We start from the raw sequence: 25,299 nt of genomic DNA, 5'->3' as shown, positions 1-25,299 counted from the left end.
ATGCTCTACATTGCGACGGATTCACAGGTCATCAAAGATACCACCGTTGGGCCACAAGCTCCTACCGAGTACAGGTTTAGTGATCTGGAGGCTGCGACTGATTACAAAGTGGGAGTAAGTGTCACATTGCTCTTTGTTTGGTTCAATGCTTAGAATTTGCACTTTGGTAAAGTTAAAGTTAAAGTTAAAGTGGTCCCATGCATCGAAGATGCGTAGGGGGGCGCCCATTTCCCATTCGAAGCCCTTGGGCCACACAAGTGCAAGTCACTACAGCAGGGGGCTGGTCCGCTGGTAGTGATGTGTGTGTTTAACTTCCATACTCTTTCCCAAATGCTGAGTGCTAAGCAGAGAAAGAAGTATGTACCATTTTTAGAGTCTTTGGTATGACCCGGCCGGAGTTCGAACTCACGACCTACCGTATGCAAGGCGAACACTCTACCAATTAGGCCATTGCTTTGGTAGCAACTTTTTTTTGTAAGGCAGTTAGTGAGATTTTCCTTTTTTTTCTTGGTCCTAGACTGACATAGAATAGGTAAGGTACGATTTATTGAAAATGAACAACATATTTTGGTCACTTTGGTGCCTTCTATATATCCTTTATACGGTTGTGTAAGTATATCATCTTTATCAACACATCAGGTCCAGGCATTTAATGGCAGGAACACAGGTCTCCCCGGTTACGCAACCGCGCGGACAAGCGATGGATGTGAGCTTACTTTACTTCTACGTTATAATTACCCCTTAATGTTCAAATCCAATTTATTTATCTATATTTTTGAATGGGAACATCAAATAAGAAAACGACTTTTAGATTTGGATATCATTACCTGTCAGATATGCTTAATTGACAGCAGCAACATGTGTAACGTTATGTTCTCACAGTCCCATCAGCACCCACGGACATAAATCGACTGGAGGAGGACACCCATTGTGACATCAGCTGGTCATCACCCGCGGTACCAAGGGGAGCCATTATCGGATATAATGTAAGTTCACGTCTTACCACCTTGCTTCTTATATTATCCTTCGAGAATGACAGGCCGGAGTGTCTGGTGAAACATGCTTAACAGTACAGCGTATGTACTTTCAGAAAGATTGACTCTCTATTTGTATCATTGAATAGGAAATATTAGTTTTTGTCTTTTGTCCTGTGATAACTCGCTTTCCTTCTGAGCTAATTCCCTTCTTGAATCAAATTCAACGATATCACATTCCATTTTGGTTGGAAAAGATACCATATTTTATCAAGGTAATAAAGGGAAACCTTTGTCTTTATTTAGCAGTACGTAGTCAGTATGATGCTCTCTAATCAAATTTTCTACTAGACGTACAAACTACACGATGTGCTTTCCGCTAGTTTTTGATAAGAATTTCTATCATATTAGGTCTATGTCCAGGGAGAAAGACTGGAAGGTGAATACAGCGTCAAGTCTACAACATCTACAAATATCAGACTGATGAAGTCTACTAAAACGGAGATTCTGGACCTGCTGCCCAACTCTGTGTACACCATAAACGTGACAGGTTTCACCTACACAGGGGAGGGGGACTTCAGTCAGACTGTCAACTGTACCGTGCCGCCGGGAAGTGAGTACAGCTAAACTTTTGTACTCCGATCTGAACAACAAATACTTAATAATTGTCGACTGTGAAAGTAAAATCGATATTGATCCAGTTTAGCTCTGGTCGTGACAGAGAAGACAGATGTTGTATGTACAGTTTTCAAAGGTTAATTGTACCGGGTAAATTCTCTGGCTCTTTTCGACACGTACAATAAACTGTGGTCCACGGCTTTACGTCCCGTCCTAAGGACTGCAACCCTTTCCATTAGCATGCAGGGTCAGCGACACATCCATGATCGAACTCACAGTTTCTAGTTCCAGGGGCAGGGCCACTTACCACAGAACGACACACGCTACCGACGTATGAAAAAAATGCATATGCAGTACAATTTAACTCTGTTTTGTTTTGTTTTAATTTGCAGAGCCTTCAAAGCCAGATTGTCCGCTGTTGCCCGAAGGAACGAAAGCTGCCTCCACAACTTTCCCACTTCAAATTCAACCGGCATCTGACAGAAACGGACCAATAGGGTAAGCTTCCACACATGATAATAACATTACGAAATGATACAAATGCTAATTTTGATTGCGTATAAACATTATAGGGGAAATACGTGTTCCAAGAATGTTGCCCTAACATATCCTGATACGCTACGTTTTATTACTCCCTTAGGACCATTAACTTATAAATGAATGCATATGAAGTCATCAATACTTCAACATATTAATTATAATCTTCTTCTATTGACAAGATAATATTAATTAACAGACGACTTTATGTTTCTAGGTGTTACCACGTCATCGTGGTGAACAGCAGCAGTACAGACAACTTACCGGACCCGGACATGTTACAGCCGTACAAGACGCTAGAAGAGGCAAAGAATTCTGGATATGACAACATCGCGTACATTGCCATGGCCCTGACATCGTGAGTACTTTTAAAAATTGACGCAACAATCTTTCGATGAGCCGCTTATAATAGCCTTGTTCTGTTACTTAGAATTTGTAGGAGTCTTCAGAAACGTTGCAACGAAGTCTAATTTTGCAAACAAGATGTCATGCATTTGCAATAATTGGAAGCATGGAAGTTGCAACAATTACTGTTCAAATACTAGGTAAACCTAAATCATTCTACCGTGTTCGGTGTTCCGCCGTTCCACAGGGAAGAAGTAGGCGAATCTACCACAGTGACCGTTGGCGATGGGACAGTGACCAGTTGTAAACCTCAGCAAGGCGGCCGGAAGAGGCGTGCTCCGACATCTGATGACGTGTATAACCAGGAGTACACCAACTCCCCGCTGGAGCCGGACTCATCCTACACCACTTCTGTCAGGGCGTATGGACCCAACGATGGAACACAGGTTTTCCTCATGTCTTCCTCAAAGAACGTTGCCTTACTATTTGGTTCGTATTGTATTATGAAGGGAGTCCGATAGAAGGCCCAAAATTGACATGGACATGACATGACATTGCCTTAACCCAAACCTACATATGTATCAAATATCATCACAATCCAGTTTTAGGTTCATGAGTTATACTTATTATATGTGGAAATACAGACAGGCAGACAGACAAACACAGAACACCAATGGCAAAGACAATGGCCCCCTTCACACAGGTAACAATATGTTGTAATAGCAGATATTTATGATTTTGATTCAAAAGTCTTGAACAGGAGAGTCATCACTGTAGATGAAGAGAAAGTTGTTTTAGTTCAAGAAATTCTTAACTGTCATGTGCCAAGCAATACACCATACACTATAGGATTTACTCATTCACGTTTTACATGGAATTTTAAATTTAATCATTTCAGCCCTACTTCTCCACCAGTCAGTATACGGAACCAGTGTCAATCGGTAAGTTCATTTTCAATTTGCGTTGGCAGTTGACCTCTAGCTACCGGAAACTAAACAAGTCAAATACGTCATCAACTATCGCTGCCTTTAAGCTTTCATACGTCGTTATATCAATACATGTATTGTTTATTGACTGACATAATAATAATACCAATTTGATTGTTGTATTGATTTGGGTTCTTCAAACACAGTAGTCGGCCCGTCCTATAACAGAACAACCCTTATCGCCATAATTACAACAGTCTGTGTGGTTGTTCTGCTCGGAATCGTCGCCGCCGCCGTGATGTACTATTGCCGGTGAGTCTTTACCTCAACCTAGCGCCTTCATTTCACTTCTTTTACCAGGAAATTACGGCACGGGCCGGGGCTGAGGTGTTATCAATACTGTTTTGGATTTTGACAATATCATTTGGTAGAAAGTCTGTCAAGAATGTGTACCATAGAATTGACCATGTGAGACTAAGTGGCATTGCCGTATGCTTTAGACAGGATCCTCATGCCATCTACGGGTTCTGTGGACTCTGTGGTACCTCGATCAAGTAGTCAACACGAAAATCATATTTGAAGTACCATACACAACAATGCTACCAATTCTCTTACGAGGCCTCTGGTACATATTCGTCACAAATTTTCTACTATTGGAAATGGTGCTGTCTAATTAAGAATCCAACCCGGTGTTGAGAACACTTCAGCTCTGTGCCGTGTCGTAACCGGCTTTTCCATGAAAGCAGTAAATAGGAGTTGTTTTTTTTACTTCGGTTTTCGACAGACAAGGACGACGTGGCACTGCACCCAAGTTTTTATAACTTATATTAACAGTGCCACTTACAGATAACAACGTACCCATTTTTATTTTTTATACACCTGAGCGAAGTGAGGAAAGTCGTGTAAAGTGCCTTTCTCCGGCACAACATCGGTCGAACACCCTGCCGATACGCCACACGACCCCACTAACAAAATAGGAGTTCATTCTGACCACTGTAATTTTTTTGTGATAAAGCTACTGCAATCATTGAAAAGACAGGATAATCATCCGTATGATATGCTCGAAAGACAACTTATATTACAATTCACGTCATATGTATCTTCCTTAGAAGAAAGAAAGCAACCAAGATGGTCGTTCACTCCCAGAGGACAGGAACAGACAACCCGGCTTTAGAAATGGCACCCGGTGCGTACAACACCATTAGTGACAACACCATTGAGGAGGCTGACAACGCTAACAATGTTGCTGCTGACAACGAAAATATGGGCAACAACGATGTCGTTTACGACAATGTTCCGGCAGACACGTCGCCACGTATGTTGAATCTCGATTTGCGGTTGCTCATAAAATTACATGCTTATATTGAGCTGATTAAAGCCCCCCCCCCCCTCTCACTGGACCCGCGGCATCTTTCTAAGCTTTGTGTGTCTTGTTGTCTTTTTGGTCATACATGTACTTGTACGTTTTGAATGATATTCCCATTATAAAGTCATGGGTAACACAAATCCAGGTTAGGACGTAGCGACGCCGCCAGCGTGCCGCGGGTCCAGGGAGAGAGCAGCTTTAGGCCTCCATTCTTACTAGAAGGTGCTCTCGCCTTTTCTCCAAGCAGAGGTTTCGGTCGAGTGGGTTAAGAAGGGAGCGAGGCGTAAAAATTCCCGGACACTCCTACCCACTCGACCGAAACCTCTGCTTGGAGAATAGTTCTAGCTGCGCTCTCGCTGCGACCTAATTTGAATTTGACTAATCCATCATGTTATAATTGGAATATCATGCAAAATGTAAAAATATATCTGAAAAGACAACAAAAAACACAGATCGTTAAAAGATTCTGTTTTTTTAATCTATGAAATTCGTTGAGCGCTTTGTTAAATTTGAGGTCGCAGAGAGCGCGCAGTCATTGATGTTCTCTTAACATACCGTGCTCCGACTTAACGGTTCTTTTACATCTAGCAATATATCAGAAGACAGGATACCTTTTGTCTCTTATTTGATGTCGAAATCAGCAGTGTGTGAGTCTTTGTTTAACATCTTTTTGTCCAGTGACTGACTTCACCACACCGATCCCGAGGAACCGACTGGAGGAAGTTTATAACCACAGAAACAGCAACCAGATCTTCCGTGAGGAGTTTCAGGTAAGTTCAAATACACCTTTCTCACGTGACCGACATGGTAGAATGAAGACGAGGCCAATGAGGCAAAGAAGCAAAAATAATGTACAGATTTTGTTTCCTCCTAAATCACATTAAGTCTTAGAATATGATATCCAAGTATCAATATTATAACTAATGTAATGCACAAAAAAGATGCAGCAATTTAGAGTTTTGTTGACCGATCCCATAGTCCCCGTCCTCCTCCGTCAAAACGTAGAAATGCAAAATAAAAACATAGAAATGCAAATATTTGACGGCCATGCAACCACTCCCTTATTGGTCGATTCTCTAATTGTCAGGTAATCATTGGCTAAACTAAATATTGTGATTGACAGTTAGGATCGGTATATTGTTTGCCACAAGGGCATCGTTTTCATTGTATCATGTCCGCCGCGTGAGAAAGGTCTATACTCAGTCTGATGTGTTGTAAAAAGGAATGCATACCGTGAAATTTAAAAGTAATTTGCTTTACTGCTGATAACATGACTTCTGTGCAGATTTTCTCAGATTTTCTGCACTATATTGCAGGAGATACTTATTGACAGTAGTGATGACAAGAATGATGGTGATGACAATTATGATGATGATAACAAGGACTATGATAAACAGTGAAAACAATAATGATGACTTTGATAGTGATGATGATAGCGTAATATGATTTTACATGTACAGAGATTTCTCGATGGTTAAACTGCAATTGGCATTGTCATTGTAAGTCCTCAATGGTCTTCTACTTCCGTTCAACTGTACTGTTAAATGTATTCAAACATATGGTCTTTTCTTAATCCAGTCCATATCTAGGGTGGCCAACAATCCTCGCGATGAGCACATGCGACCAGAGAACGAGAAGAAAAACCGCTTCACGAACGTCTTCACTTGTAAGTGTAACTTGCATGATTGTACAAAACATACTATGATTTTACAAGTTATAACTTTAAATCACTTTGCTTGGGGCAATAACGATCAGCACTTCTATCTTCCACAGACGACCACTCCAGGGTTATTCTCACTACATCGGAGGACCAACCGGGCACTGATTACATCAATGCCAACTACATCGATGTAAGTCTCGAGATTTTCTTTGTTATTTTGTGTCTTAAAGTTTGTAATCCACAAATAGTCGAGTAAGGAGCATCCATCTACTCATTCCAGGCCTACGTTTGTATGTGTCAAGCAACGACCTGCTGTACCGGCCTGCGACTCTGTCATTCTCGATAGCCCGCTGAGTCAGCAAATCATCGTCTTCGCCCACTGTCAAGAAGAAGCGTGATTGGCTTGTGAAAAGTGAGGGGGTATCTGATTAGCTGACTGCTGGGTCAGCGCTAATTAACGCAGTGGAAAGAAGGTTAACGCAAGCCGGTACGCCCTGGCCGTTGCCCGACATACATTAACGTATGATATGATACATGAGAGGATGGGAGCAACAGGTTTTCTCATTCGAAATCTAAAGTGGACATTACAGAATCTTATTACGTGTTGACATGACTAACAGTTGAATTTTTTTACTTTTTAGGGCTACAACCACCCGAAAAAGTTCATCGCTGCTCAAGGTATATTCGTTAAAGTTGTGTCAAAACACAAATACACATCAATGCTCTGTACATCCTTGCACAATCTATATTTATATAATGCTTACAGACGCTCCGATGTCTGACATTACTGACACGTCGTTTTTATTTAAAAAATGGTAGAGACTGGTGCTACTTTTTGTTTTTAAATATGAACTGTGCACACTATTAAATCTGTTACAAAGGTCCTTTGCCCACTACTGCCAACGACTTCTGGAGAATGGTTTGGGAGCAGGACACGGCAACTGTCGTCATGGTAACCAATCTGGTGGAAAGGAACTTGGTAGGTATTACTACATAAAGTCTACAGTCCTTTAAGTAATCTATTTATATCTACATTCGAAAGATTCTGGTTGCGTTACATAATGACATTTGTCATTTGAATAACTTGCGCACTACGCTCAAGTTGATTAACAGTTTTCACAATGACATATATACTTACGGTTTGGTGATCCAAACCTTAATATATGTTTATCGTCAGAGATACATGTACGGCCCTAGTCCAGGGCTGATAGATGCACAAGAGTAGGATTTGATTGATTAATTGATAGATTGATTGATTGATTGATACTTGTTACACAACCGGCAACTGGCTTTAAACAGCCTGAATTTTGTTGTATTTACACATGTTGGCTCCATAAAATTTGATATTTGTTTACAAAATCGCAATCGTAACATTATTTCTACTACATGGCATTTCATCATACACGTATACACACATGTTCTCCGCAATCCTCTTTTAAAACATCAATAAAATGCGTAACTGCGTACATGTAATGTTAAAACGTTTCATCGATATCAGTACCAATTTGCAATGGATACCAGTATCAAATATTTCAAAGATCGATATGAAACGTTATCTTCTGAATGCCTGGTTTTGTTTATATATTGACTGGCTAATCTATTCGTGTATTTACAGCCAAAGTGTGCCCAGTACTGGCCAAACAAGGACAGTGTGGACTATGGCAACATCTGGGTCACTCAGAAAGAGACGACAACCCTGGTGGATTACGTCATCCGGAGGTTCAATTTACAGAAGGTGAAAATGATCAGTGTCATTGTAATAAAAAAGACGAACTGCTTTTTGTTCATCAAAACTCAACAATAATACATGTATGGACACTTCTTTCACAACCAGACAAATAGGGAGATAAGTAAGAAGAAGTAATTGTAATTGAATTTATATGTTTTGATATGGTCTTAGAACCTACGAAGATGTTAACGCGTAAATATAACGCATATAGATAGCAAATGCGATATATGTCTCGTCTGAAGCAATGTCTGTACATTGAAAGTCCAAATGCTAGTACTTCGTGTCAGTAACCAATAGCTATACGCCAATGGCAATAAAATATGATAATTATGTGTTGCTTCAAAAATTGTTAATGTATAGGCAAATATACTCTGCAAAACAGGATGTCCTTTGCGGCAAAATGTAGAAGAACTAGAGTTTAAGTATTTGTGCTACATACACTTCAGTTTTGCTATATTAGTTTGGCGATTACGGGGTCTTTTTATTATAATGAATTGGTATTGAATTTTTCTTCTTATTTGAGTTGAATGCGTGATAGTTGTGTGCCGATTTGTTAGAAATAGAAAGAACGGTATGGCTACCCTACGACGTCACAAAATCAAGATGGCGGTCACCACACATGCGAACGGATCCAACAAAGGTTTTACTACGCAAACCTGTAAAAAGACTCAATAGGCCCAACTCAGATGCCCTATATTGTAGATTTGCCTAACGGACAGCTCTATATGACTTCAGGACGAAGGCCCGGTCCGTACAGTGACTCAGTTCCACTTCACCAGTTGGCCTGACTTTGGGGTGCCGCAAAGCCCCCTAGGAATGATGAAGTTCATCAGGCGGGTCAAGACCAGCAACCCTCCCGGCCGGGGACCAATAGTCGTGCACTGCAGGTATGGACGCCTTGTTGTTGTTGTTTTAATCGCAAACCTCTATTGTTTCCGTCAGCGTCCCTGCTGGGGGTTGCCATGTTGGATTTTGACGTCATGGAGTCGCCATTCTGTTTCTAGTTCCAAGCTAACAACGTCGGTTCTTTCGGGGTAAAAGTTCTCTCCAACACAACCAAGAGTTCATACCTAGCTGACGTTTCGATGGACCGTCAGCCATCTTCCCCAGGCGCGATAACAACTTCGCACTGCAGCTAGGTGTCGCTGCTAGATTGTGAAGAATGCGGTCCCAAACGTGACCGACTCATATTGCATTCTCCCTCACCACGGTCAATGATTGTTTCTTACAGCGCGGGAGTCGGACGCACGGGAACCTTCATCGCCATAGAGGCCATGGAGGAGATGTTGGCCGCCGAGGGAAGGGTCGATGTTCACGGCTTCATCGGTCAGATGAGGCACAACCGGCATTCCATGGTCCAGACAGTGGTACGAGCAATCACGAACACACGCATACATCTACTCTTTTTCAATTGCCATCCTCCCAGCAGACCCGATATGTTCGTTACCTCCCAAAGCGGCCCTGCCCTTCCGAGCCCCTGAACACGCTTCTGGCGACGTCACCACCAAACAGCTTTCAGCCCATTAGAGGGTTTGCTAAAGCTCATCTCGAGCAAAGCCGCAAAGGACGCTGGGAAGCTATCAGCCAATCAGCTTACGTCTTACATCGCTACTTAATTATTCATGAGCAACTAACGACTGTTTGTGCCAAATAAGGCTAACTCATTAATTTATCTATGAGCAACTGTCAGTGACGCCCCCAGAAGCCAAAATCTCCGTTCAAAAGATCAGGGCTGAAACCGGGAGGGTTTGCCGAGCATTTCCCGAGCGGGTTCCAATGCTGATAAAGGGGTGGCAATTGCCGACGCTCGTACATACACTGTATAAAGCAAACGGCCCTGGAATACAAGCCTGCAATCTTTCCTTCTAGCTGCGTTAGCGCTGGTCAGCCATCACCAACCAATCACGTCGCCCCCTGCTGTCCAAACGCAACGTGATTGGTTGGTAACTTTCCCTCCAACAGCAGGATCAAGGTCCCAATATCTGATTGGCTGACGGCGAGAATTGAAGTGCAAAGAATGATATGTTTCAAGTTGTATGGCTATGCATCCACCTGCCGAGACACTTCCGCCATTCCTTGATGATACCTCCCATCCAGTGTTCTACCCATGTTCTCTTAGGACCAGTACGTGTTCATCTACCGAGCCTTGCTGGAGCAGCATCTGTACGGAGACACGGAGGTGGAGGTGGCCAACATCCACAGGCACATGCACAAACTCAAGGCTCCGTCAGCGGATCCGAACGAGATGGGATACGAGGCGGAGTTCAAGGTATACATGTTTGTTTTTTGCTCTTCTCTACTGTAAGCCATAAAAACAACAATTTCAAACCGATGTTATGCGATTTTCATACCTTTTAGAATGTAGGTCTAATAAAGTAGGACTTCTGCTGAAGAGAAACAAGATTATGCTCACCAATAGGGAAACATAAAATTTGCGAAATTTGTGCTTTATAATGGGTCTCATATACTCTTGAATTATCGAAAGACTGCTATGAACACTTTTGTCTCTCTCCCCTTCACTCGCACTCTTTATGTTTCCTGATTCCTTGTAGATAACGAAAACAATAATTGAATTGCATGCTTTACCCATCTATAGTTGACTATAATGTAAAAATTTCTAGCTGTATTTACTGTAATATGATGATATTACCCCAACTTATTGCTGGTTTATTTTGTGTTCCGTAGAAGCTGACGAGGATCCCAATAGATCAAAACAACATAAAGACGGCCAACAAGCAAGACAACAAGAGCAAGAATAGGGAGGTTTCGATTGTCCCCTGTAAGTAAAAAGCTAATATATATTACATACGTACAGTGATGAAACGTTTGTCGATCAATTAGTGTATTCAACTGTTAATTCAAATGGCTGTCAATAGCTATCCACTCATGACATGCGCGCTGTTTGTTCTATCAAGCACAAGACTAGTGTACCGGCCTGCGATCCGTCCTCCTCGCTGCGTCTGCGATTGCTAGCTATCACCAACCAATCACGACGCCGCCTGCGGTCAAGAGGTAACGTGATTGGCTGGCAACTTTCCCCCCAATAACAGGAGTAGGGAGTATTTGATTGGCTGACGGCTAGCCAGTGAAAACATAGCGAGAAGGACGGGTCGCAGGTCGGTACGCCAGGGCCATTACTTGACACATATACTTGCGGTAGACTTTGCATTAGAGAATGACAGTTATTTATACGCATTACCTGCGTGTGCATCGTCAAATAGGATGTCATTGTCTCCGGAAAGTACCAATTGAAGTTGATAAAAGGTCACTATTTTGCAAGAAGGAGTTTAGTTAGAAATTAAATAACAGTCAGTTTATTCATATGTCTGGTCAATAATTATAGTAATTCTTGAAAGGAAATCTAAATGAAGAACCATGGAACATATGACTAGGCCAAATCTAAGTCTTACTTAAACCTGTTAGGTTTGGGTTTTTTCTTAATATAATGTATTTATCATTTTCTACCTGCCTAGACGACTCGTCACGTGTGTTCCTGCCCACAATCACTGGGGTGAATGGGTCCGACTACATCAACGCCTCCTTCATTGACGTAAGTTATGATTATGAACAGCTTTAATCAGCCAGTTCACTTAGATGTCTTGACAGCTTAAAAGAGTAATAATCTCTGCTTTTTCATACAAATTTCACTTCCTCACATCATTGTTTACACGATTTGATATACATGGAATGTTGTGTGCCATGACTGCCTACATTGTTGCTTGGTATCCAAACTTATTCTAGCTGCCGAGTCTGATGTCCTTACATTTAGTAGTAGTAGTACAGTAGAATCCGCTTAACTGCACATCCCATTTGTCAGCGTATTTGGTGCAATTATTTGGCTGGCGAAATTGCCCAGCTGGACTGGTAGTACACTGTATCATACAGGAAGTGAATAGTTTATAAACCTCAGTGTGCTGTATGAACTTGTTAGCACGCATTTAGATGTTAGAAAGCGTTCGTTATGCAGGTACAGTGCGGTAATACCGTAGATTCAACCTCTTGTTAGGGCCACGTTTATGCCTTAAAACAGTAAATTTCCTCAGGAAAGACATCTCAGGACACAGTGAGTGAAATCAGTAAGCGCCAGAGAGACCGCTGTCATGTTTGGACGGATTAGACTGTGTACATCATGTTGTTGAATTACTGTACAATGCAATACGTACATTTTACGAAGACACTCGGCAGCTATGATAGGTTTCGATACCGGGGCCAACATTTTTGTGCAACAGGGTTATCGCCAGAAGGACGGCTTCATCGCCACCCAGGGACCTCTACTGAACACCGTGGAGGATTTCTGGCGGATGATCTGGCACTGGAAGTCCTACTCGATCGTCATGCTGACGGAACTGGAGGAGAACGGAAGGGTAAGGACCTTGTTACATACGTCGTACGAACGTCGTACGATTGCAAGATGTGGACCTGCTTGGGATAGTCATGCATGAGTCCTACAAAATGTAAGCTGTCTTGTTACTGAAACTGCTGTCTGTCAGCGGTTGGTTCTGTGGCAGTCTGCTTGAAAATACACGACATCGAAATCGTCCGACGACGAATGTGACCGCGCCGTAAAAGCAAAATTTATCGTCACTGGAAACTTTGCTCTACTATTGATTCTTACGGCAATTTTTATCATTGGCCATCACCCTTCATGTAGCTCGTATGAACTTCTGTAACTATGGATACAACCTCTACCTCTCTGTTCAATACTGGAGGTTAAGAAAATGTATACCCACTGTACTACAATGATGATGATTATAATAATGATAATGATGGTTTATTGGTCAGAAAGTACCCGTGCAATGGCAGCCAGTGCTGAATTGCGGCCGGGTTTACAATCATCTATTTGCGATCGAAATAAAACGATGATATTGTGTTTAACACAGGAGAAATGCTCAAAGTACTGGCCGGATGACAGTCAGCAGTACGGGAACATCAGAGTTGAGCTGAAGGAAACGGAGGAGAGCGAGGGCTACACTCTCCGCACCTTTCAAGTGTCCAACAAGGAAGAACAAGTAAGCTAACCATTTCACTGTCCTTCGTGCTGTGAAATAGAAAATATAGTACAATGGGCGCTCGCATTTATCTATATTGATGAAACCCTGGTTATTTTCATAAATAGAATATTGCCACTGCACTGTATACTGTCAATCCGTATCTGTTTATATTCTTAATCTATTAAGCAGGAGATAACTTAAAACCATATTTCTTCAATTCTTTCATGTTTATGGTTGACGAAAAAATATTTCAACGCAACCGATTTGTATGTTTTTTTTCACTTGCCGACGTTTTGGGGATCATCTGTCACTTTCCTCGGGGCAATACTGTCTGGTTCTACTTCGAACTGCAGCTTGGTGTCGCTGCAGTTGAAAATTTGCGGTCCCAAACGTGACTGAAGTAGAACCTGTCGGTATTGCCATGAGATATGATCCACCAAAACGTCGGGGGAAATTAATTGGTTGTGCGAAACTAACTTTGTTAACTAGGAATTTATACTTGATGAAACTGTTCACGGATGTTCACATTCGGTTTTATTAGAAAGAAAGTTTTATTGCAAGTTCATGCATGTTGGCATATTGCAAGAACATTGTGGAAATATAGGGAAAAACATACATGTGACAGTGAACTGTGATTGACATTGTTGTAACAATAGACTATCTAATACTAGTGTTGGCTATATCTAGACAAGCTGGGTTTTACTTCTTTTTTTGGAGGCAGTGGAAGACGGAAAGTTTATTTCGAGAATTTGTGGGTGCTATGATTTTAAGAGGAAAGTTTATTGGTTGACTTATAGGAATCACCACGGAGGGAGATTAGTCATTTCCAGTTCCACGACTGGTCCACAACCGGTGTGCCACAGAACGCCAGCAGGGTCCTGGACCTGATAGGTCAGGTCCAAAAGCAGCAGATAAAGTCGGGAAACAGACCAATCACCGTACACTGCAGGTAAGAGGTGCTTGTATTAAATGTCATTATAATGTTTTAGCAGTGTTTTAGCAGTGTTTTAGCAGTGTCTTAGAAGTGGTTTAGAAGTGTTTTAGAGGTGTTTTAGCAGTGTTTTAAGCGCGTTTTAGTGGTCTTCTAGAATTGTCTTAGCATTGTTTTAAAACTGTTTAAGCAGTGTTTTAGAAGTGTTTCAGCAGTGTTTTAGCAGTGTTTCAGCAGGGATTTATGACCGTGTAGCGTTTCTCAACCATCGCATATACATGCATTCTTCTTTCATATATTCTGTTAACTGTTAACTGTATTCTGCTATTCTCGTCTATTTCTACAGTGTTTAAGCAATTTGTCAGCAGTATGATTATATTCAAGAACATAATCGAAGAGTTGTAGGCGAATCAGCAACTAACTTGCTGTATGAATGAAGAAGCTTGGTGGAGGTCATGTGGCAGTTACGAAAAAAATCAGTAGATGTGCATTTTATGAACGTGTGTTTTCTAAAAAGATATAAATAGCAGCACTTTTTATATTACCACCCAGTAACGGCGCAGGTCGCACGGGAGCGTTCATCGCCCTGAACACTGTCCTGGAGCGGGTGAAATCTGAGGGGATCTGTGATCTGTTCCAGACGGTCAAGTCTATGCGGTACAGCCGGCCGCACATGGTGCAGACTGCCGTAAGTTATTTCAATCCTTCTAATCATTGAATCGTTTCATCTGGTTGGTACATCGCTTCTTAACACCGCATAAACCTTATATAATCAGCTGTTGATGTATCGGCAATTTCTGTATTGTAGCTATAGCTGCAGAGCGAAGTAGAGCCAGAGTAATGCTTGGGTCACATTTCCAAACCGGGGCCCGGCCGGGCAGTCTTTGAGAACGTAAAGTATAATATAAAAGACAGCCAAAAGCACAAAACGTACCAAAAATTGTTGTCCATATTTATTGATATACACTTTGATATTTCGTTTCCGCAAACAGCCCGGCCGGGTCCCGGCTGGGAAAAACGTCGACAGGTGATCATACTGGTGTATAGAAGACTTTGTTAAACACTCTTTTCATCCTTGCTTTATAACAACCATAATGAATGAAATATGCGAACCAACTACAGCTACACACAGTAAGACGATAAAGTGTATCGCGTTCCAAACTACTAAGATATGTTTAGTTCTTAATATCAATGTGGTAATATCTGAAATCATAATGCTTGTTATTAATTATCATCTTAAAATGAATACGTTTTAAGCCTTTTCACCCACTTTCGTTTTTACATTAGTTATCTATTCACATATTTTGCTAACATGATTTGTATGTATAACAATAACGATAAGGGATTATTTCCTTATCTAATCCTTGTAGGAGCAATACCTGTTCTGCTACAAGGCTGTGATGGAGTATCTGGATAGTTTTGACGACTATGCAAATTTCCGTTGACCTGGACCAGCAATTATCTACAAGACAAATCTATACATTGCTGACAAAAGATTTCGACATCTAGGCATGCCAAGTTTAACATGATAATTGTTTGCGCGCTAAATATAAAGAATCAATAATTATTTTTTTCAAAGAGATTTCAAAGATAAATGCATGAATTTTAAGGCTCGATGTTCCAAAAACATCAGAAGGGTGAATCTTTTGTAAAAATGTCTATGTTAATTCAGTAAATACACATTATGGTTGCAACCGTTGCATGTGATCAGGAAATGTTGCATTTCGGTGTTATTGATGTTACAAGCAATTTAATGAGCTTTGTTAATCCAATACTTTTTGAAAAGGTTTTGATTTAGGATGTATTTTTGTTTGTTAAAGTTTACACATAGATTGCAAAATACGTAGTCAACATACCGTATCTTCTGTGAGGTAGAATATCAAAGCAGCATAGCTTTGTGCACATCATGTGTTTTACCCTCAGACTAGAAGTTTGTTTGCAGTTTAAAATACCTTAACTGAATATTTTTAGAATTTCCTTGTTTAAATATATATGTATGGGATGAATACTGTGCACAAGTGGTGTACTGTAGTAGTAAGGGAAGTAGGTAGGTAGTTATTAGAATTAAAGTTTATAGATATTAGAAGAAATGTGTCAACTCAACTGTATTTACTGTTTCTCTACTTAGCTGCAAAGATCGGCTCTGTATCATAGGATTGGACAAAAGTAATATAGGCACATATGTAGAGAATAATTACATTATCCGTGAATTCTATATGGGCCATATGTATTTAGTGCATGCAATGGAATGTTAGTTGCTATTTCATTAGATGCTGCATATTTAGAATACACTTTCAAAAACATACACCGTGTTCTTATTATCTTTTGTTAAGGGCGCTTGACAATATAGAGCGCGGGTGCTATTCCATTGAAACGCACATTGCATGTCCGACCTATTTATACGCGTTGAATAGCTAATTATTCTACCCGAATAATTAACTCTAAAACTGAAAAATTGAACTCTAAAATACATGCAGCGTTCTCGGCACAGTAGAAGACGCTGTATTGCGCACTGTAGGCATGTTACATGTAACAAAATCGAAATTTAAGCAACTATTACTATACAAGTACAAGGGGATTGAAAAGTCATGATGTACAATTACAACACTAATGTCATACATAGAAGACGTCATGATCATATGTTAGCAAGAATGCAAACAATGGAAACCTGGACATTAATAATTAAAGTACAGCGATTTTCGTGAGGTATTCAACAACTACATGCAAACAACAAACAATTGGATACAACATGATAAACTTAAATACAAGTATATTAATGATTTAAAATGTCGAGTTTAACCTATCACTTACAATACTAGCTCTAAGATCTAAACATTCTTTGATATATATATATTATATACTTAGTTGTAACGTTGGGTAACATATATTCGGGATTTTTCCGATAATGGTTGACTGAAATCAATCTAGCAGAACAATAAACCATCCTTTTTTTCTATTATTCTGTCAGTATCATGTACTATCTTTGCACAAATCATACATATGGTAGATTTTGTCTCTAGTCGTGCTGACACCATAATATTTCAACTTAAAACTACCGTCCGCCGCACGCACAATGACGGTGCTGTCGGACAGGGGTGCACATTAATTCGGGAGAGAAGATTCGTCTTGAATATCTTACCGCTAATCACATTTTATACAGCAGCTATTCGTTCCATCCTTGGCTTGAGGAGAGTGGTATGGATATAGACGTGTCCAAGTAAAAAAAAATGCACGAAAAAACGGCCGCACCGCACACATCAGGCCTTTGCTAACATCCCGTTTGTTGAGTCGGTAGAACGTCAAAGTCGATCCCCACCGTCATGGCAACGTGTACATTATTCATGGAAAGTTAGCTGGATGCCGTAGCAATGGTTATATTACTATGTCCATGTGTTCCTTGTTGTGTTAGGAGCAAACTTTGAGGAAAATATCGTCTTCAGTCCACTATCACACGCAACATTTAGACAAAAAAGTGTTCCTCACAAACCTTTTGTCGTCTGCTTGACGACATGATTCTGGGTAACAATATGGCGGCGGGAAAATACACGTGCCGTAGGTTGTAGCAACAAAGAGGAGTTTTGATGATTGATCACGTGCACACTTAGAATCCAGTTGCAGGTTAGCAAAAGAGATTGTAATAAGTTGTCTTGTAAATAATTGTGTTTAGCAGGCAGGAGATGTGACATTTCTCTTATAAACCAGCGAACAACCGTGCAGTGTGAGTCTCCCACGAAGCCCCCAGACTCTGTCAATAAGGGACGGAGAGTTTTTGACGTCGCCAACTTCTAATGCATGGTTATCGAAGCTTTTCAGACAGTGTTCTGAATGCGTTAGTCTGTCAAGTTTGCATTTCTAGCGGTATTACTGATGTTGCATCTAGCACATATCCCTAAATACCCCGTTTTCAAAAAATCCCGAATTTAAGTACCCCACGAATTTATGTTACCCAACGTTACACAGTAAGGGTTGCCTCATTCTAGAATGTATTTAAATAGAATGTATCGAATTCTGTTGAGCAAGCGGAAAGAAGGTTAATAAGACCGCTTTGGCGACCTAATCTCACCCAGGATAGCGGCGTGTTCTGCATACAGCAATCCCCATGGGGTAGAAAAATACCCGTTCCGGTGTTGACCGTTCGGACGCTGACCTTTAAAGAGAAAGATAAAGCTTAGACAAAGGCTAGACTCCAGGCTAATGTAGACCGTTCGGACGTTGACCTTTTTATCAAAAACAAAGATGGCTACCGCGCAGTTAGTAGCGTCGTTCGTTGGCGAGAACGTGATCTTGCAGACGACTCTGGTCCTGTTGGTAGTGTTCGTTGCGACTTCCTGGTTCTTCAACACGTCAAAGAACCTTCCACCCGGCCCGAGAGGATGGCCTATCGCCGGCAATATCTTCTCCCTCGCCACGGTGAGCAAAATTAACCTTACAGGGTTTGTCAAATAACGCTCACGTCACAAGCACTAAACATTGGCATTGTAAACTCTTATAGTTGTTTGGCATGCCGCAACAACGTAAGCTAAGACTAAACCGTGAACATCAGTGCCCCATACTGTATCTCTCGCACAGGTAGCACACCTGTAGTTTCGACATTTGTACAACTAGGGAACTGGCAAGGCCTATTCTGTGATTCGATTTCAGTCGTTCTCCCATACAGAGCTGTCTTGCGTCCTTCAAATACAGAAGGCTGGGTAGGCGTTTTGATATGTGGGTATAAAGGACGCAGAACGGCTTTGCGCGGGTGAACGCATTTAACCTGCGTTCTTGCGTGTGTGCCCAGGGTTACGTCAGTCTGTAGTATTTGTGTGTGCGCGTGCATTTGTGCTTGCGTGTGTTGAATTCTTTCATTTGCATAGATTCGACACATGAGCCCCTAAGGCGGTCGGTTGCTTTGGCGACTTTCCACTGTAAGGGAGGGTATCAGGTTACCGGGACGCCCGCAACATCTTCTGAAAGATTACGATAGTCTCGATAATTTAAACCCTTAATGAGTGAGTTTGAATGCGCTTTGCATGAGTTTTTTTATAACAGTTTGGAATACTGTCATGGCTTGAGAATAGGGGGAAGGAGTACTTATTTCCGGCGTAAACAAAACCTGTAACATTCAAGGTCATCACAACAATGGCGCAAGTAGCTTGGTTCGAATACCTCACTTCGAACATGATAGAACATGATTCGAAAATAAAAAAAGGCTGTTTGACCATCGTTAACCCCCGCCCCTCGGCTTCGCTCCCTACGAAAGTACATGCTTATGCAAACGCAGTATATAGAAGGCTGAAGATGTGGGTACCATTTGAAAGCTATTATACGCAAGCTTCCACATTCAAGTCGTATCAGTCTAGCTAATCCACTTATTTGAACCAATACAGTGTACTGAATATTCCCTATCTTTACCCAAGGGCCATGGCTTTGTGACGATGACCGAATGGGCGAAGACCTACGGACCGATTTATCGGATCAAGCTGGGGAACGAAACGAATGTTGTGCTTTCCGGATATGACGTCATCCACGAGGCTATGGTGAAGAGAGGAGAAGATTTCTCCAGCAGACCTTCTAACGCCATACTTAAATTTCTCAACCCGGAGATGCTAGGTAAGCAACCATGGCCACAGCATGTAAATTTTATGGATGACATCATCTACAGACTCCAAAAATAATGCGCCCGGGCCAAAAAAAGATGGGCTGAAAAAAAAGGCATTTTCTAAACTAAAGCCTATTAAGCATGCAGGAAGAATTCAGTTTCAGGGGTTCAAAATGAAACTCCTGTTTCAGGGTTTCAAAATTAAAGTCCTGTTTAAGGGGTTCAAAACTAAAGCCTTATTTCAAGGGTTCAAAATTAAAACCCTGTTTCAGGGATTCAAACTTGAAGCCCAGTTTCAGGGGTTCAAACTTGAAGCCCTGTTTCAGGGGTTCAAACTTGAAGCCCTGTTTCGGGGTTCAAACGTGAAGCCTTGTTTCAGGGCTTCAAACTTGAAGCACTGTTTTAGGGGTTCAAAATTGAAGTCCTGCTTCAGGGGTTCAAAATTGAAGCCCTGTATTAAGAGTTCAAAATTGGAGCCCTGTTCCAGGGGTTCAAACTTAAAGCCCTGTTTGGGGGGTTCAAAATTGAACTCCTATTTCTGGGGTTTCAAAAGTGAACTCCTGTTTCTGGGGTTCAAAATTGACATTTTATTGTATTTTTCGTTTCCGCAAACAGCCCGGCCGGCTCCCGGTTTGCTTATGTGACAATAGTGTAATAAGTAACTTTTCAAAGATACATAATACTATATGATTCATAACGTTACACTGGGAAATGATTGATCACATTTAGCTTCCTTTTTGCCGAGTGTAGTAGTTATCTTGTCTATTTAAGGAAACACTCTAGCCAATGGGGTAGTGAGATTCATTGCTGTGACGACGATTCAGCTATTTACAAGCATCCCTTAATTTCGATTCACAAACTAGCTATAGTCAGCTTAAACGGGATTCCTAAAGGATTTTACAGGGCTTGTCGTTGGAATTAATGTATGCAATTTTCTAGGTATCGTCGGGGCTCCTTTTGGTACTCCGTGGAAAGAGCACCGCAAGTTTACGCTGATGTCTCTCCGGGAGTTCGGCTTCGGGAAGAGAAGTCTGGAGGGGAAGATCCTGGAGGAGTCGGTCTCTCTACAGGCAGAGATCATGAAGATGGGGGACAGGCCGTTTGACATTAGCCTCATGGTTCAGAATGCCGTAACCAACGTCATCTGTTCCATTGTGTTTGGATCAAGGTGAGCTTTGAAAAAGGATAAAACAATAATGAATGCTGTGATGAAAATGATTATTTTGCTGGGAAAATTACAGCCGTGTCAATCATCGGTTTAATTTTCTTTTCATTAGGTTCGAATACAACGACGAGAAGTTCAAGCGCTTGATGGACGCCCTTGACCAAGGTTTTTCCTTCAACTTTTTTGGTCAACTGGCCATTTTTATCCCCATTTTACGACGTGTTCCGGGACTTGGGCGAGGTGCACAGCTGATACAAAATGTCCTGGCCACGATTAGAGCCTACATCAGAGAGGAGATGGATTCCCACAAGACGACATTCGATAGCAATGACATCCGGGACCTTATCGACTCATACATCAGAGAAACCAAATCTCGCGAGAACGACGACGAGACCACGTTCAATGACGACAACACAGAACGCGTGCTGTTTGACATGTTCGCCGCCGGTGCAGAAACCACATCCACTACTCTGTACTGGGCGTTTCTGTACATGATTCTGAACCCGGACATTCAAAGAAAGGTAACCAGTGCACCATCGGCCTATCTCAGGGATATTGATACATAAACGTTGATCGGGACGGGGGGCGGTTCAGGCTTCCGGGCAGCTTTGATCCTTTACTGACGTCACCTTTCCGTTTGGTCACATGTTATTTGAAGTCAGTGGACCACAATTCCTTGAGGATGCCCGATTTATCAGTTGCAATATTGCTGACTGAACCTCTTTCTTTTAAAAAGAATTTCCAATTTGATCATGATCTTTATAATTTTTATACGTGTATTCTATTTCACTCACAGGTTCAGAAGGAGATCCACTCCGTACTCGGACACGACCAGCGGCCGTCCACCGCCCACCGTGCCCAGATGCCGTACACAGAGGCCGTCCTGACGGAGGTGGCCCGCATCGCCACCATCCTGCCGTCGGGCGTCTTCCACGCCACGTCACGTGACACCAGTTTCCATGGATACCACATTCCAGAAGGAACTACGGTGCTGGTACGACATTTGAATCTAGTTTCCGTTGTCACCTTCCTCGTTCAAAATATCTCGATCTTCTATACCATCAGATTTCGTTGTATCTCAACGAGGCTGTCTTTTTTTTTGCTCATATTTAAAAGGCACACCCAGGATACTTGTTAGTGTTAAGACCCAATCCTTATGGTTAAGGTGTAGTACATTTCCTTAGTCTGGTCTTTTAGAATACCTTAAAGACCCATTCAATATGTACGAAACTTTCCGGGTCCTCAGTTATCCTGAAGACGACCAGATGACAGTACAAAAATTGCGGGAGTCCAATCAATGTATCAGAAAATATACCTAGTTTAACTATTAGCATTAGTTCGTATGCTTAAAAGATTATTGTTTTATGTTTTTATCTTATTTTAACCATTTTGTGCCATTGTCTTCAAGACTTCTGCTGAAGACATGAAACGCACCCTACCGTGTCACTGTCAGGCCCACTATCTGGAAACTACAAGTATTATTATCAATCAACTACCCTGGCGTACCGGCCTGCGATCCGTCCTTCTCGCTGCCTTTAGGTCCTGACCAATCAACCCCCCCCCCCCCCCCCCGTTGGATGGAAGGTTACTAGTACCAGCCAATCACGTTGTCCCCTTACCGTAGGCGGTGACGTGATTTCCTGGTGATGGCTGGCAAGTCCAAGTGCTAGCGCAGCGAGAAGAACAAATCGCAGGGCGGTATGCTAGGGTCTTGATATGCAAAGACGGCGTGTCTGACATGAGGAGAAAAGAAAACGAAGATTCATCCGTGATATCGATTTTCTCCTGTTCTACAGACCAACCTGTGGTCCGTCCACCACGACCCGGACCATTTCCCGAACCCCGGAAAGTTCGACCCCGGCCGCTTCTTGGACTCCCAGGGACAGTACCGGAGGGACGACCACGTCATCCCCTTTGGTGTAGGTAAGTCGTAAGAGCAGATTCTTCAGCCAGATGTTCCACTTGTAGTTAATGCGTATACGTACCGGCCTGGATTCCTTCTTCTCGCTGCCTGAGCGCTGTTTAACTGCCACTAACCAACCTGCGCCACTTCGCCAACTATCACCTCTGTATATTATCATAGGCCTATGTATATTAATGGGACTCCATATGGATCTTATACTGTATTGAGTGTACCACACGGGAGTCATTGAGTGTACCTCACAGGAGTAAATCCGGTCGAATGATGATGATGATGATGTTTATTCCATTATACTCTGTTTAAGGGCCCTGTCACACTTGTGCATGCATATTCAAGTGCGTATGAGTTGCGCTTCAACATTTCTTTGGTTTAAGTAAAGTTTGAGGGGAAGAAGTTGTTTTTCACTTTGACCTACCGTTGTACAGCCTAGTTACAGAACCAAGGAAATGACTTCTTCGGCTGCAAACTTGATCTAAACCAAAAACATGTTAATACGCAAATAATGCGGACTTGTATATACGCATGCACAAGTGTGACAGGGGCTTTAGACTCTTGACCCTGCAACTTATCATCACACACAGGTCCGCGCATGTGCCTTGGGAAGCAGCTTGCGGAGATGGAGCTCTTCGTCTTCTTCACGTCTCTGCTGCAGCACTTCACCTTCAAGCTGCCAGAAGGCGCTTCTGAGCCGTCTACCACAGGGATCAACGGCGTCACTCATTCGCCCAAGAATTTTGAACTGGTCGCCGAACCTCTTGCTTAGCACACCGCTTAATCTTACCGTCATATGTTACTTTTAAAGATGTTAGGTCTTGCTTTGATAATGCATATAACAAGCTAGCGTGAGATCTATGAATACTATGTGGATTATATATAAATAGATTAATACATAGATAGATACATGATAATCATCATCATAATTAATTTTTTCGTGGTATATGATATCTTAGTTTGGCAGTATCATACTCAAATCATGACAGAAAATTCGGATGTACATATTGGTAATTCTGGACCTTTTCAAATTACATACTGACTAAGTCTACATGTCGCTGGATGAATTGTAAGAGTTGAACAGAAAGGAGTATCCACTACAGTCTAATATTTTTTTTTGCACGTTGTAATAGGGTTCTTCTACGACTTTTTGTAATAGAGTTAATAGTATGTTGAAGTAAAAATAGGGTGCACCGGGGGCTACGAGAAACTTTGAGGGCAAGTCAGGGGGATGAGTTAATGACAATAAAAAAATGAACTTTATTGCATATTCATGGCCAACATGGGCTAAATACATTGGGTAATATGAAGTAAAAGAAAAGGAACATTGCGCTATATTCCATCCTTATCTACAGAGCCTCTTCTCTCTTCTTGAAACATTTGTTCACAAATTTACATCGTTTTCCAATTATATCGTAGTTTCTAGAAGACATAAAACATGTGAATAACTCGTTATTTGTAAGATGCACATATTTCTTGTCTAGTTGTATGGAACTTACAAGGGGTCTGCGCATGCCTGAGCATAGTGAGCATTCTAAAATAAAGTGTATTTCATCTTCTATAAAATCATTGTTACAAAATGTACACATTCTGTTATTTGGTGGAGTCTGGTTGCACCTGCCAACTCCAATTTGCAGTGAATGATCGCTGATCCTTAATTTAGTCATAGTTCGGCGATAGTTAAAAGAACTTTGCAAAAAATGTATTCTAAGTGTAATAACTACTGAGTAAGGGCAATCTGGGATCCTGTCTGTTCAATTTTCTATTTGGGGTTATATTCATCAAGGAAAGAAGGGAAGTGTAAAGTATAAGTAGGGTTGGGCTACTGCGCATTGTAACCAAAAAATGTCCAATGAACACCGCCAGCTTATAAGCCTGGTAAGAATTGCAGTTGCATTCTTAGGGTCATTAAGCTTGTACGAATGTAATAAAGAGTAGTGTGGATTTTCTATGGATATTTTTATATGCAATTTTCTGTGCGTTGTGCCTCTGACAAGTGCAGGGAAGTACGTGGAGGAGCACAAAGACAAATTTGCTCCAGGAAGGCCATTGTTACGTGAGGGTTTACATACATGAGGTGTTTACGGTGTTTCGCCTGGGTGCTAGATTCAGGAATCGAATTTCGGTGAAATCGAATGGCTTTTCCTACAAATAACGGTTTATCCAAATGGCTCGTCTATGCACACAAATAGACTTTAATTTCTTACACAGACCCAGATGACCTCTCGTTCTCTCTTGAATAAAACACGTATCGAGAATGTCTGAGTTGGGGGCACATGTGTGTCAGTTCACTGAATTTGCAATCGGTCTATACGGGCATGCATTTGTAAATAAAAGTTATCATACTATAATTATTAACCCAATTCAGACAGGGGGAGGGCTTTTTGGTGACTTGTACTATAATAGCCAAGTAGGTCAAAATATACAGTACATGTAGTCATTAACGATGTGGGGAGGGCACCTTTCACGTCCGGGATAAATTGTGACAGAACTTCCACACGTTTGTGAAAACTCAGTTTCTAATAGAACTTGTAACATATTTATGATCAGATGCTTACATTGAA

The 25,299-nt window shown here is 41.6% G+C and overlaps 3 protein-coding genes across 3 annotated transcripts; all 3 read left to right on the top strand.

Moving 5' to 3' along the window:
- LOC136444296 (receptor-type tyrosine-protein phosphatase-like) lies at window positions 1–6,166 on the top strand. The gene is made up of 12 exons (XM_066441809.1): window positions 1–114; window positions 640–706; window positions 883–986; window positions 1,386–1,587; window positions 1,985–2,090; window positions 2,347–2,487; window positions 2,722–2,920; window positions 3,373–3,415; window positions 3,658–3,712; window positions 4,510–4,715; window positions 5,445–5,536; window positions 6,083–6,166. Exons 1-12 carry the CDS (start codon window positions 1–3, stop codon window positions 6,164–6,166), a joined length of 1,413 nt encoding a protein of 470 aa, XP_066297906.1.
- A 179-nt stretch (window positions 6,167–6,345) lies between these two features.
- Window positions 6,346–16,382, top strand: LOC136444812 (receptor-type tyrosine-protein phosphatase alpha-like). The gene is made up of 15 exons (XM_066442556.1): window positions 6,346–6,432; window positions 6,540–6,616; window positions 7,068–7,104; window positions 7,308–7,405; window positions 8,042–8,161; window positions 8,891–9,042; window positions 9,387–9,522; window positions 10,275–10,424; window positions 10,841–10,934; window positions 11,629–11,705; window positions 12,385–12,519; window positions 13,036–13,164; window positions 13,944–14,095; window positions 14,630–14,765; window positions 15,448–16,382. The coding sequence occupies exons 1-15, from the start codon at window positions 6,384–6,386 to the stop codon at window positions 15,520–15,522; spliced, it is 1,617 nt and encodes a 538-aa protein (XP_066298653.1). The 5' UTR covers window positions 6,346–6,383; the 3' UTR covers window positions 15,523–16,382.
- A 1,901-nt stretch (window positions 16,383–18,283) lies between these two features.
- Window positions 18,284–25,000, top strand: LOC136444803 (cytochrome P450 2U1-like). Its single transcript, XM_066442545.1, has 7 exons — window positions 18,284–18,487; window positions 19,477–19,669; window positions 20,598–20,826; window positions 20,936–21,344; window positions 21,620–21,817; window positions 22,620–22,746; window positions 23,326–25,000. The coding sequence occupies exons 1-7, from the start codon at window positions 18,314–18,316 to the stop codon at window positions 23,505–23,507; spliced, it is 1,512 nt and encodes a 503-aa protein (XP_066298642.1). The 5' UTR covers window positions 18,284–18,313; the 3' UTR covers window positions 23,508–25,000.
- The last annotated feature ends 299 nt before the right edge of the window (window positions 25,001–25,299 follow it).

This window comes from Branchiostoma lanceolatum, chromosome 11 (genome assembly GCF_035083965.1).
Source record: "Branchiostoma lanceolatum isolate klBraLanc5 chromosome 11, klBraLanc5.hap2, whole genome shotgun sequence".
Classification (NCBI taxonomy): domain Eukaryota; kingdom Metazoa; phylum Chordata; class Leptocardii; order Amphioxiformes; family Branchiostomatidae; genus Branchiostoma; species Branchiostoma lanceolatum.
The sequence above is the reverse complement of the archived record's forward strand: the minus strand, read 5'-3'. Positions and strand labels throughout refer to the sequence as shown.

Excerpts from the sequence above, each read along its gene's own strand:
- LOC136444296 (XM_066441809.1), top strand. The coding sequence starts at position 1 with ATGCTCTACATTGCGACGGATTCACAGGTCATCAAAGATACCACCGTT. Across the intron at positions 987-1,385 it reads GAGCCATTATCGGATATAAT|GTCTATGTCCAGGGAGAAAG; the intron begins GTAAGTTCACGT and ends CTATCATATTAG. Across the intron at positions 2,921-3,372 it reads GACCCAACGATGGAACACAG|CCCTACTTCTCCACCAGTCA; the intron begins GTTTTCCTCATG and ends TAATCATTTCAG.
- LOC136444812 (XM_066442556.1), top strand. The coding sequence starts at position 6,384 with ATGCGACCAGAGAACGAGAAGAAAAACCGCTTCACGAACGTCTTCACT. Across the intron at positions 12,520-13,035 it reads AACTGGAGGAGAACGGAAGG|GAGAAATGCTCAAAGTACTG; the intron begins GTAAGGACCTTG and ends TGTTTAACACAG. Across the intron at positions 14,766-15,447 it reads CGCACATGGTGCAGACTGCC|GAGCAATACCTGTTCTGCTA; the intron begins GTAAGTTATTTC and ends TAATCCTTGTAG.
- LOC136444803 (XM_066442545.1), top strand. The coding sequence starts at position 18,314 with ATGGCTACCGCGCAGTTAGTAGCGTCGTTCGTTGGCGAGAACGTGATC. Across the intron at positions 21,818-22,619 it reads CAGAAGGAACTACGGTGCTG|ACCAACCTGTGGTCCGTCCA; the intron begins GTACGACATTTG and ends CCTGTTCTACAG. Across the intron at positions 22,747-23,325 it reads CGTCATCCCCTTTGGTGTAG|GTCCGCGCATGTGCCTTGGG; the intron begins GTAAGTCGTAAG and ends CATCACACACAG.